Source organism: Ptychodera flava, chromosome 6 (genome assembly GCF_041260155.1).
Source record: "Ptychodera flava strain L36383 chromosome 6, AS_Pfla_20210202, whole genome shotgun sequence".
Lineage (NCBI taxonomy): Eukaryota > Metazoa > Hemichordata > Enteropneusta > Ptychoderidae > Ptychodera > Ptychodera flava.
This window is the reverse complement of record NC_091933.1, coordinates 16409306-16423382: the sequence shown is the minus strand read 5'-3', so window position 1 is coordinate 16423382 and position 14077 is coordinate 16409306. Positions and strand designations below refer to the sequence as shown.

General features: G+C 37.3%; 1 protein-coding gene across 1 annotated transcript in view; it reads right to left on the bottom strand.

The window, feature by feature from the left end:
* The window catches only part of LOC139134221 (uncharacterized), a 104099-nt gene that overhangs the window by 30330 nt on the left and 59692 nt on the right, over positions 1-14077 (bottom strand). The window contains exons 32-40 of the mRNA XM_070701133.1: positions 13447-13622; positions 12296-12466; positions 10984-11279; positions 10035-10163; positions 9544-9591; positions 3628-3759; positions 3288-3390; positions 2058-2224; positions 1402-1644 (exon numbers count right to left, since the gene is read on the bottom strand). Coding sequence (XP_070557234.1) covers positions 1402-1644; positions 2058-2224; positions 3288-3390; positions 3628-3759; positions 9544-9591; positions 10035-10163; positions 10984-11279; positions 12296-12466; positions 13447-13622 — 1465 coding nt within the window. The remainder of the gene's footprint in view (positions 1-1401; positions 1645-2057; positions 2225-3287; positions 3391-3627; positions 3760-9543; positions 9592-10034; positions 10164-10983; positions 11280-12295; positions 12467-13446; positions 13623-14077) is intronic.

Genomic DNA, 14077 nt, shown 5'->3' with positions numbered 1-14077 from the left:
AGCCACCGACTTTCTTGCTAAATCTAACTTTGCTGGAATTCCAATCAACTTCATATTGGTGTTAGGAGAAAAAAAAAACATCAAAGTTTTTGAAATAAAGCATAGCGATATTTTTCGCGTTTTTAAAATGTTAGAGTGGTGCAGGCAAAGAGGTATAGTAAGGTACACCTAAGAGTAAATCCCGGACAATGGCTGTGAGATATTAAGGTGAAGTACTACGAATTACGTCAAAATTAGGTTGTGGTGTCATTTTCTTGAAACTTTGCACAAATATTCTTGGAAGTTGTGCAAGTGCAAAAATAAAATAAAAAATGGGGGTCACCACGCTCGTTTCCATGGAAATGGACGTTAAAATGGCGTCGTTAGAAATAAATAAAAATTATATAATTCACTTAAACTAAAGAAAGCAATTATAAAACGCTTAGCAAATGAGTTAATTTTAATAAATACCAAGAATTAAGATCCATATCTATCGAATGTATAGTTTTCATGATGTTTGTAAAGAAATTTTAACATAAGTATCGATTACAAAATGACGATATCGAAATTTTATCACTACATAATTTTCGAACTTTCTTCCTGTCGCTTTGAATGGTGTCATTTTGACCAAACTTGGCAAATAAAATTCTGACATAATACCATTTAGTTTACACTTTTAATAAAAGGGTGTCACCACGCTACTTTTTAAAATATCTCCAGGTGAATGGGTAATATGCGCCATGTAAATGGGAGAGAAATGTTAATTTTGCGCTCATATTGAATAAAAACCAGCTTCCTAGGGGGTCAAAATATGACAAGGTTAAAGGTCACATGTATTTCTAAGAGACTGGGTCAAAAAATTAGGTAAAAGCGCAATTTCAACAATGACAGGTGATGTTAAATACATGCTACAAAATAACCCATTTGCGGCAGGCTGGAGTTAAATCTGCTCAGAAATGTTCTAAAGCGTGTGCGCGTCCGAATTCGTCGCCCTTTACCTTAATTTCACTATGATACAATAGGCTTGGTCAAAGAAAGCGAGGAAGTCAAAGTAAAAAAAAATACTAGTGTTTAGGAATACCAAAAAATGATGAACATGTTCCTCATTTGCAACAACATTAGGTGATTCATTACTCCATAACACAGAAAATAGGTTTATTTTCCTGGCACGTTTGAAAATTCACATAAAAATTAAATTATGTAGCCAAGGCCATTTCTTAACATCCAGAGACTGTTATGTCATATGACTCTTGGAAAAAATTGATTTATAAGCAGTACGCTGCTGGTGGATATCTACAGAAGATAAAGGGTGCCAAATATTCTCATGACCCATTTATTTCCATTAAGTGTATGGACATGAAGTATATATATGCATTTTGCTGGCATGCTCATATACGAGACGAAATCGCAATATACTGTTACCTTTATATCAACTGAAGAGTAATTCTTCTCTCCGAACATTGACTTTGTTGAAGCAAAGGCGAATGTGCCTCTAGAAAACTGTAGTGTTTTATTTGCCATGTCACCAGAAGTTGTCCTTTCTAATTGGACAGCGACACCATTGGAAGTAAAATTTACTGGCGGTTCATTAGGGACCATCCGGCGGAGGACACCGTCTGATAAACTGCCTACAGACTCAACAATTGCATTGGTTGTTGAGCGAACCTAGAAATATAAAGAGAGTTTCTCAACATACTGCGTTATTGGATTGATGTTTCTAGCAATTGTCAAGGCTTATTTCCTTGAAGTTAGAGTACAATACAATATCACTGGACTGCATTGTATGTCTAAACGATAGTATCGGTTCCCCATTGGATTGAATCATTGTCGTATTCACGACAAGTAGAATGCTGATGCATATCATCATGAGCAGGTTAATTATCATCATCCCCATGGCATCATGTACTAATGGATGGTATTTTGATAATTTTAAATCAAAGCTTTCCTATTTCAATATGTTTTATTGGTCCCAATAAGTAGGGGTTACAGTGCTTTTCAGAAAGTTGCAGCCTGCAGCTCGTAAATACTATTGTTTGTAGTATTTCGATCAAAAATGAATGATAATAAATTGTACGTACATGCGCAGGATCATCCACTTGCTTCCAAGCAGTCGCCTGCTCTGTGGACACATGTGTAACAGTATCATTGTCATCGGTACTATTGACTGCTTTTTCAACTTCAACTGTTTCTGTTTTTCTCGGTGGATTGACAGCAACCAAAAGTGAGGCGACGGAAGTGACGAGATCTAAATTGGCGGGAGAAAGCACTCTGTGTAATGAGTATCACCACTTTGCGAGCAGGATATATTAAAGGTATTCATGTCTCAGTAACGAGTGGACAATGGATGTACTCATATACTTGCACACTATTGACCAACAGTACACAAGAAACCTTCCATAAAGCAATAAAACGTGTTGTGCTTAGAAAATGGTACAAGGCTTACACTGGTATGAAATCTTAATAGATTCCTACCAATGAAAGAATAATACTCAAAGTTCGTAATTGCCTTTCGCTAGAGGTCCAATATTACTTGGTGCATTCTAATTACACATGCATTTTTACGTTTAGATTATTGCCTCAAACGTCTCAGTTAGAGTGTGGCAGTTCTTTTGTTTTTCAATGAGAATTGTCGTTGTGCTGCGCTACAGCAAATCCTAACCTATGCATAAATTGCTATCAAACAAATCTCAATAAAACCTGTTTAATCATACTTATTGCGTTAAGAGGCGGTTGTTCAACAAATGCATTTGGGTATTTGCAGAATGAGCTTCAAGCATTATGGCATCGGGGTAAAGTAGCTAGGGAACGTAGCTTAATATCAGATGTCAAATTCGCCACCTTATGAGTAGAGATTAATGGACTTACTTCTGGCAGATGTTGAGTAAAGAGTCTTAAAAAGAAAGCGACTCTACTCCTCAATGCTTTAAGTTGAAATTGTAACGTGCAGCGGACACGTTATTTTGTAATTTGCGTTTGCCAATTGTTAGATTAAGCACACAAACTACTTGTACCGCTGGAAGGTAACTACAGTTGGAAATATCAACACTGATGTTGCTACATTATTGTTGAAATGATTGTCCTTGAAAATAGAGAACATTTGAATCCAAACCATTACTTGTATCTCACAATGAAATGTAACCGAGACACTGCTACTAGGCTCACTCAAAAAATCAAGTGTCTTAGTATCCCACTTCAGACCTCTGAAAGTAACTTCATCAAAATATGAATAACATCTAACAATTATGCAATGTGAATTGTGGAAAAAAACATAACAAAAGTTGCGTAAAAGAGTATACAATAGTATTTACCTTTTGCTGTCCTGAGGACCTTGGTCTGAGGAAAATTTTCATCAGTTCCAGTCATAGAAAACATTTCGTTTGAAGACCGGTGAAGTGCAGTGACTGTTGATTGCTGTTGAGGGAAATTACTTCCATTAATATTGTATTACTCTGAAAAGCGCAATTTTAACTGGCAGCATTGTTTTCATTTTCTTCTTACAAGGAAGACAGACCCGTTTCAAAATTTCACTGCACTATTAGTCAGGTACGCTCTTTTAATGTGAAGACGTACTGTGTACGGGCGTGGCTGATGATCATTCCTTGTTTGCTGAAAATTTCAACAAATTATCATCATTCACCTGAATCTTACCTGGGATCGTTTGTCTACCTGATCGGGTATAGTCGTAGAATAAACAAGAGAAGAGGCTGACTGCGAAACAGATTCAGGAGAGAGTAGCAGGTCGGTGGAAAAATCCCACAGGTCTGAGATGTCAGTTCTCAACTGAAAAATATGAGCAATATTAAGTTTGCTAAGTACTCTTTTGGTACACATCAACTATTCTTCATGTAGCATAAGGTTAATTGAGTGTGAGTTCTTTTTTGGTTCGAGGTTAAGTCACAGTCACAATGCATTTACAACAATGAAACAAGTCATTGACTATGAAAAAAACCCCGCTTGTAATTTTGAAGTTTTGTCAGTTGAAGTTGAAATAAATTGAAGTCACTTTGATTGGTATAGAAAAAAAGGGCATTAAAGATTTGTCTGTGACTAATGCCCTTACTAGAATGAATAGTAAACAAGTACACAATAATGTGAATGGCATAGGGTTATACCAAGTTTGACCCTATAAGGTATATCATTTACTTGCTCTTGAAATGTCAAAATTCGAACTGATCTGCAAGAAACTGGTTAGGGCATGTCCAAGTAATGGCTATTGACATGGAAAAAATCAGAAAATCTGATAATGACCCTTTTGTTCATTATAGAAGATACTTGTTTAAATTAGCTGCTCACTGCTTAATCCCTCCTTGACTGTTAAATCTTTGTATTGTCAGCATCTGCGGCAAGTGTCATCACGACACCTTGATATCAATACCTGTACCAGGTTTCATCCAATTTGATGCAGTATTTCTGGACATGTCACCCTAATTATTGAAATTAATTCAGAAGATAATTGACAAGGTACTACTAGACGCCTTTGCACGCTATATTACAACTAAGTAAGATTAACGTTTGTAACTATAGTTTCATCAAAGTTGCAGCAGCATTTCAAGACATATCACACTACTTACAAAAGTTAATTAAAATGGCAATTAGCAATTAAAAGACACTATATTGTCCAGGCACGCCATTACTGTAATAAGATCCTAACATCTGAATGGAATGTCAGCAAATTTGATGTTAGACACGTAATTTGATAAGGACACGAAAAGAAGGTTTAATATTTAAAAACCAATCAAACATTTAAAAAAATCACATATTTAATATCCAGATATCCAACTATCTATCGGTATAGCCTAACGCATAAGTTCTATTATGTCATAAGCACCGTGTCATAAGTCCACGTAGACCAGTTTTGTTGTTGTTCATGAAATGGAGTATGTTAAACTGCTTGCAGATAGTCTGAGAGTTTGTCTTCTTTATTGATGTACCGGACATTACAATGGCGATGGGATCGTAATAAAGAAGAACTGTAATTGTCCGGTGAGTGATCTCAACCATAACTTTCAGTGCTCCATTGAAGATTTGGTCACGAATTAGAAACAGTGTTCATGGGATTTAGACAACGCAAGGGGTAAAGCTCCCCAATGTCAACCTTTCGTACATACCGATGACTAGATCACAACTGGAAAAGCTTGGGAAGAATGATGGTTAGGGGGTATAGAACGTGAATTTCGATATTTTAGAATAACAAAAGCGGCTGATAAGAAAGACACCATGATAATCTATGGAGGAAGAGAAGTACCTAGACTCGAGAAAAGTTCACTAAACGATACCACAGAAGGACTTTATCTCTATGAAAACTAAAACTGAAACTTAATGAATACGGCTAGTTTTCAATCGGGTTCGAACCCACAACATACGGCATCAGTCGCCAAGCGGAGAGGCTACAGAGAGAACCGCTCGGCTAAATCTCCACTCCCAAAAAAGAGTGGTTCAATAGCCGGCTAAGTTGTTATATTTTTTTCTGACTGAGACCGCTCCACACGTTGTAGAGTTCGTGAATCACTCACGCACGCATGCTCACTATCATACATCGCACATACACACTTTATCGAAGCGAAGAAACGAATTTCATCGCTTTAACTGGGCGAACAATAACCTCGGGGACAATTCTGTCCACCAGCAGAGTTACCAACCCAGGGTAGAAAATACGGCTAGTTTTCAATCGGGTTCGAACCCACAACATACGGCATCAGTCGCCTAGCGGAGAGGCCACAGAGAGAACCGCTCGGCTAAATCTCCACTCCCAAAAAAGAGTGGTTCAATAGCCAGCTAAGTTGTTACATTTTTTTCTGACTGAGACCGCTCCACACGTTGTAGAGTTCGTGAATCACTCACGCACGCATGCTCACTATCATACATCGCACATACACACTTTATCGAAGCGAAGAAACGAATTTCATCGCTTTAACTGGGCGAACGATAACCTCGGGGACAATTCTGTCCACCAGCAGAGTTACCAACCCAGGGTAGAAAATACGGCTAGTTTTCAATCGGGTTCGAACCCACAACATACGGCATCAGTCGCCTAGCGGAGAGGCCACAGAGAGAACCGCTTGGCTAAATCTCCACTCCCAAAAAAGAGTGGTTCATAGCCGGCATTACTACAATACTACATCCAAAAGAAAAACTACCACAACGCGAGATATTTGTTTCTCAAGATGACTCCAACACCGAATGAAATGGCAGTTGCATATCAGAAAAAGCCAATGGGTGTGAGTTTGGCGCGCAATGTGAAGAGAGAATTTAGAGCATATCATACAAACTATTGACAACTGTACCCTGATTCAGAAAGCTATAAATAGGAAATGGTCACTGACACGATCTTTGAATAAAGCAGCCAAAAGTGAAGATTCATCACCAGTGGGAGAAAGATATGTCGCTAAATAAAGTAGTACAGAAAATCCAAGAAACAAGGGAATTTGAGAATCAAAAACACACACCTGAAGGCAAACCATATGATTATTGTGGGCTCACTGCAGTGCATAAAACAGGTACAGAAGTGCCTTTTCTTTGGCAAACAATGAAAGAAATGTCAGAAAAAGAGCCAGTTTGCTGCTGTATGCAGAACAGGCTCTGATAAAGGGAACAAAAAGACAGAGAGCAATGATAGAAAGAGCTCACAAAAACAAATTATGAAAACCAGTTTAAAGGAGCAGATGTTGAGAGAGAAATACTGGATTCCTATGATGAGCTGGATTCCTATGAGGAATCAAAGGTCAATCTACGAATGCAAATTAACAACCACTTCAAACAACACAAAGAAGAACCTATTATGATGACAACCATACCTGAAAACCCGCGGAAAGTGAGATCAGTGGATTTTGGAGGACCATACCCTGTTGGTCACTACAACTCAGTAGTAATTGACAACAGAACAAGACAACCAGAAGTGGAAACTGTATACTCAACTGCAGCTAAACCGACACAAAGAAAAATGAATCAAATGTTTGCAACACATGGTACCTAAAACAGTAAGAGAGTGATAATGGCCCACCCTTCAACTCAGAAGAGTTTTCCGTATTTGGAAAAGAAGAAAGACTCCATCACCATGCAAGAGCCAATGGAGAAGTTGGGAGCTTCATGAATATATTGAACAGAACAGAAAGAATTGCCTACTTGCAAGGCAGAGATAGAGGTACAGCCATCCAAGACATGCTGACAGGATACCGTTCATCGTCACATCAAGTCACAAACACCATTTCTTATGAAGCACTGATTAACCGACCAAATGCATGAGTTCTTCTACGTCATGAGCACAACATTATCAGTCCACGTAGACTACGTTCTGTTGTTGTCCATTAAATGTAGAATGTTGAGCTGCTTGCAGACAGTCTGAAAGTTCGGCTGATTTATTATGTACCAGACACTACAACAAATTATTTGTAACAATTTTTAACATCCACAACAACAATAAACGATGTATCAAATGTCATATTTAGGGTTAAATTGTTCAGAGGCAAACGTCGCACAGTTCACTGCTTCCAATTCCTAATTGTGGTTGTCGCAATACATAGGAACTCTGCAAAGCTCTCACTATCGGAGTCACATTGCCAAAATACGTTTTCTTGCTGTCGATGGCATGTTCAGGCTAATTGTACAGTTGTTGAACACATTTGAAATGAAAGGCTAAAATGCGCATGCGCCGCCGATCTTTCCATTGATACGGTATCGCAATGTTGCAAACTCGAGACGTTTTTGTGTCCGGTTATTTTTATTATTTGTTTTCGAGGAATTCCTGCTTTCGTCAAGGTTTGTACAGTTGTCTTCCGAACAGGATTTGTTTTCCTTCCACTAAGATTCAACGAAGCAGCTGCTTGTGGCATAAATGAAGTGAAATCATCTTGTTCTTGCTTATGTGGGCCAATACCACGCGAAATAGTTGATATTGGCAGCGGATACCGATTGCAGAACGGACGACAGTCTTGAGCAATTTGTTCTACTTGAAATCGTTTTACATTTTCTCTACATATTCTGATCTGATTTCTGAAAGTATCGGTCAACGTTGCAAAGGTGGCACCGCACGATGATCCGTGTATGTTCAATTGCGAGTTTTTGTATCGCATTTTTGAATTCCAAATATTCGAGACCCGAGTTTTCTTCCCTACAGTGAAGTCAGAAGCACTTCGTGATTGTTTCGGGCACATCCGTTAGGCTTTTATTGCATCGTTTCTTAGCTGAAAATATGTCACTCAAAAATTCTCCATAGTTGTTTTTGCGAGAGATATCATTCAAAGGTGTACTTCACCGCTGAACTGAATCTGGTTCATAGTCAGTACCGTCATTGCTTTCAGATTAATGAAGAATGTTGCCTAATATTCGTTCAACGTCATGGGTGGAATGTCGACAAAGTCGCAAATGTCGCTGTATCGGTTCTCGATGAAGTTACGTACTTTTGGCATCCAATTCAGTCTAACGAACCAAACTTGATTTTCTCTGCGCTTTGATGAACTTGTCTACAGTCACCGAATCATTTTCTCGGACCATTGGCTTGTCAGTACAGTTTTCACCAGAAAGCAAAATATCTAATCCGTCTAATTCGGAAGCTCGTCCATACACTAAATGTTATCGTCCGCTGCCACTGTCGTTTGATGCAGACGATAACCTTTGAATCTCGCGCACTTTTGATCATAGTAAAGATGGTAACACTTTCTAAAAACAAAAGTATTTCTGGAATAAGACGCATTCAACCAAATATGGACAAGGGAGCGGGGCGTGATATGAAAAAATGCACATATATGAGGGGGCTTTTTTGCGGTAGCTTAGTACACTGGCACATGAATGCACGTCTATGAATCATTGCATGTTATTTGTTTGTACCTTGGTCTGTTTGAATGCCAGGCTTGACCTATTGACACGATACTACTGAATGTCTTTGTGCATCGTTACATCTCTGTTATCAACATCTGTCCCAAGTTCAATTAAATTTGACCCACTCAAAATACTCCCAAAGTCATTCAATGTGCAAATTAGCAGTTGGTTGACACCATTCGTCTTTATGCAGATTTAGAGATCTGTGCTACCCCTCATCTGTACAAAGTTGCATCAAGTTCGGTGCAGTCATTCTTGAAACATATCGTTTTTGAAATTCACTAATTATGCTAAATAACACTAATTATGTCAATCCAAAATAACAAACATCCATATGTTTATCATAGTGTTTCACTTAGTACAAAGTTTGAAAGGAATTGCCTCAGGTATGTCTGAGATATTTGCGCGGGCGTTCGGATGGAGCCCAATTAATATGTCCCTCAGACTTCGTCAACAAATGGCATGTTAACTCAATGAAAAAATGGTGTGAAAACTGTAGATGACAAATGAGTTCAATATGCCTGCATTCAATCATTCCAATGGGAAGATCAATTCAGACACGAATGAAATTTCAAAAAGACTACAATTTCAAATTTCAAAAAGACTACAATGGTGTGAAAACTGTCGATGACAAATGAGTTCAATATGCCTGCATTCAATCATTCCAATGGGAAGATCAATTCAGACACGAATGAAATTTCAAAAAGACTACAATTTCCTTTACAAGCATTACAAATATATAAGTGATACCTTGATAAGTTCCGCCTTCATATCTTTGTCAGCTGTTTCATTACACCACTGCAACACAAAAGTCAAATAATTAATCATCCTATGAAGTGAGACATCAACGGCTGCAAGACTTGTGCCAATTGTCCTGTATTCTGTCGTAAAATGGGGTGGCTGCTGAGGCAACTAAAGAGTAGTTACATGTTAAAGTATCTATAAACACTTCCAAAAGAAATATAAACAAAATGCCTGGAAACATGTTTGTATGTATACTGTTTAGTGTTATGCTGAGTACAAGCAACAAAATAAGCCTCATTTTTGCGGTTGTTTGGATGACGGTAAATAGACTGGGATTTTAAAACAATACCAAAGTCGATGTAGGAAAATTCGGAAAAATATCAAGCTGAGCAGTTTAGACCTCGGTGAAGTATTTTTCTCATGTTAGATGAGATGCAACATACTTACGATACTTAGGTTTAATTGCAGTTCCGTTCATTCTCTTTGTAGATTCTTACCTTGTTCAATAGAGCTGAGATTGTCAAGATCATCTGGGTAGCTTGGATAGGGTTAACCAATCTTTTAAATATATCAGCTTTCTTGTAGAACGACTCTATAGTATTCCTATCAAACGTCAGAGGAGTTACCTAAAGGTGTATAAATACTGGTATGGTCACATTGTGAACTTCAAAATATGCTGTAATCATTAAATTTTTATCTTGCTAGTTTAAGTAGTATAACATTTCAACATGTATGTATTTGGAAAATTGGTAATACATACGGATAGTTTTCAATCGGATTCGAACCCACAACATACGGCATCAGTCGCCTAGCTGAGAGGCCTGAGACAGAACCAGTCGGCTAAATCTCCACTCCCAAAAAAGAGTGGTTCAATAGCTGGCTAAGTTGTTACATTTTTCTGACTGAGACCTTTCAACACGTTGTAGAGTTCGTGAAGCACTCACGCACGCATGTTCACTATCATACATCGCACATACACACTTTATCGAAGCGAAGAAACGAATTTCATCGCTTTTACTGGGCGAACGATAACCTCGTAATTCTTTTATACCATAGCCTTAAATTATGCAAAAGATAGATTTCCGGACTCTTCTATTTGCAAATGAATAGACAACGTATGAACGAAGAGAAGACATATTCTACAGTGTTGATGGCAGAATCGACAATGTACTGAATTTATACACAACACGATTGGAACTAATTTGGGATATTTGGATTTTCATATTTTTCAAATTTCTCAAAAGTGTTAGGTGCCCTATAGCTGAATGTTGCAATATCGCAAATTGCTCAAAACACAAGTGTGTAATGTAAAATGAAAAGCAGATGGGATTACATTTGTAGATTAAATCGACATTACTTTGCTATCCAATTATCCCAAATTAGTTCCAATCGTGTTATATTATCTTTCAGGATTAAGTAAAGTCAACTTTGGCCTAAATTGTATACCTGTACTTGCAGAAACGTTGTATTCATTTCCCCATACCGGTTTTCGACAGAAACTACTACATCCCAAAAGTAATTGGTTTCAGCAGGTGCCTCGGGAAGGCTCATGTTAGGGGTCAGCGAATCCATAGCATAGTAGAAATCGCTAGCATACTCTTGCCCATTTGCGAACAGCTGGAAGCGATAGTACAGACCAGGACTGTTTATCTCACTCATGGTTACTGCCGTGTCGTCCTCAACACGCTCTCCAGTTTGCCAACCCAGACATACACCCAGGAACATTGTGACCAATGCTACACCTGGAAAAAAAGTGAAATTTGAACAATACTTATGATGTCCTTCATCTGTCCGAATTATCTCTCAATTGTTAAGTAGAAATAAACATGTATTGCCATAAAGGGAACCCGAAGATGCTAGATAATTTATATACTTTTCTATTGTCGTTAAATGTGACAATGTCTATGTTATCCTCATCGCTATTTTTCCTCATTGGTTAGGGAGGGAACATTTGACTTCTCTCGCAACTATGCAACACAAGTGCAAGTGCAATCGTACAGAAGCACTACTTAGAGTCTTGATAAAACCGTTTTTGACAATGAATCCTATTCCTATTAACTGCATCGTTTTCAGGTCTACAGATGATGTTCAAATGAGGATCTGACGATTAAATTCTTTATTTTGAATGTACCCCGAGGGGCTTGAAACTCTAAGAAAAATATTCTTTGTTATCATTTGTACAATTAAGCATTTATATTTGTAAACAGGGGCATTCATTAGTTTATTTTCCAGGCTAAGGACACTCCATACCACAGTACTTGCAATAAACATTTAATGAACAAGTGAAAATAATCGCAAACTTCACTTATTAGCCAATGTTGTATCTTCTAACTCTTCTAAGTATTACTGGGATTGAATCTATTCTTCAATAAACACGTAGGTTTTGTTTTTAATTCATCAGGTTCATTTGTGTATTCAAGTTTCATGATCAGCTGTAGGAACAGTGGGTCACACTGACGCATTGGATGTTCCTAGTTGACATTTTCAAACTGGGTGTACGGCTATGATTATGGTATATATATATATATATATATATATATATATATATATATATATATATATATATATATATATATATATATGTATATATATGTGTGTGTGTGTGTTTGATTGTCTGTGTCTGTGTGTCTGTGTCTGTGTGTCTGGTATTCCTTTGCAATATTTATTTGTTACTAATTTTTGTTATCTCCATCGCCACTTCTATCAGTTATCGTTGAAATGTTGTTTGGCATGACGCGAATACAATATTGTCTTGTACCTTTTTGTGGTATCATTTCACAATGCCCACCATATGGAGGTGACGCTGTTCTGAAGGAGTAGATAGAAAAGGCTTCACCCTGGCCCAGGACATTCACAAATCCTTTCAGTCTGTAATTCGTCTTCTTTTCTAAGGAATCTTCAGATATAACCAATGATGAACTATTCACACCTGCCAGATAACGTAACGTCTTATTTAATTTCCATTCAGAATGAACTTTTTGAAAAAAGGAGACGTTAAGAAAGGTACATAAGAACATATATATTTCGGGATCCCAAAGTCGTGCATTACTTTACAAAATTGGCCGTGCACATGAATTGTGAGACTAGACAAAATATGATCTTTTTTTAGTTCTCTATTTCTTTCGTTTAGACTTTCGAAGACAATGGCTGCTATTGTTTTCCAGTGAATTGTTGTACAAAATATATCCTCCTGAGAAAAACCTTGTTGTTGGTAATCGAGTAATTATAAGCATGCCATCAACGGTTGTATTTGTTGGTCTTCTAAATGTATGGTTGAAGTTTGCCGTTTGCCAGAAGAAAGAATATATTACTGCAACAACATTACCAGCAAATAACTTGAAATGATAAAATGTTTGAATTAAAAATTCGATAAATATATTGCAGTATGCAATGTACCTGCTTGCCTATAGTAGTATTTCAATTCAAAATATTAAACGAAACCATATGCAAGTTAGAAATGCGTAATGCTCCTCATCCAATTGAAAGATAATTTGAGCAAAATTTATGATGTTCATGTTACCCTTGCCAAACATATCTTACTGTGGATTAAAAAAAAATTAGCTTGCAGACATCAATATCACTGTGTCTCGCAACTAATGTGTGTGTGTTCACTCGATGTTCCATTTTTGTCATAACCTAGAGTTCATATATTCCAAAAACAGCAGTGTTATCATACTATTTCACTAATTAATAATATGCTGTATGATTCAAGTGAGTTGAACACCGCGCTCATCCATAATTATACAGCAGCCGAAAGCCCAAAGTTCATGAATACTATCGAGCATTAGTATAAAGTGAAACTGTCATGCCGTATCAGGCATTCCCAGTTCCCCTTCATCAAACCTTTCTCCCTTTGGAAGGAAAGAAGTTCTTCCATTCCTTAAAAAACTCAAATATTGTCCAACTTACCAGTGACAGTAAATGAAGAGAAATGTTCGACGTTCGTGCATGATTCGGCATCATTTTCACACTGAATGAGTTGCCAGGAGTAAATTGGCACATCAAGTAATGTACAACTGCCACAAAGTAACTCAAACGAAGTTGTTTGTGATGAACTGATCACATCACCACAATTCAAGATACATCTGTGCAACAGTATAAAATTGCATAAATCAGATTTTGCGTGTAATGTAGCAACTAAATAAAAGTGTGGAATTATGCGTTAGGAAATATCAATTCACCCTACACATGTATCGATGTGATATCCGGTGCAGCAAACATGGCAATGGACAAAATCATGGGCACATGATAATTTCTTTTACGCATTCATATACTACGGCCTGCGACTTGAAGTTACGTGTACACGTACAAATCCGATTGTGTGGGGAATCAATACAATTTTTTTATTGCTAGTATGCATTTCCCGGACACATACAGACACTTATTTTAATAGAGGCTCAAACATATCTAAAGTACAAGTTAAAATGAAATATCATGAGAAAATTGTAGAAAGCCGTGATAACAGAAATGATATAATCACAACGTAATCGCAACAGAGCAAATGAATCAGATGGAAAATAATATATCAAATATTAATTAC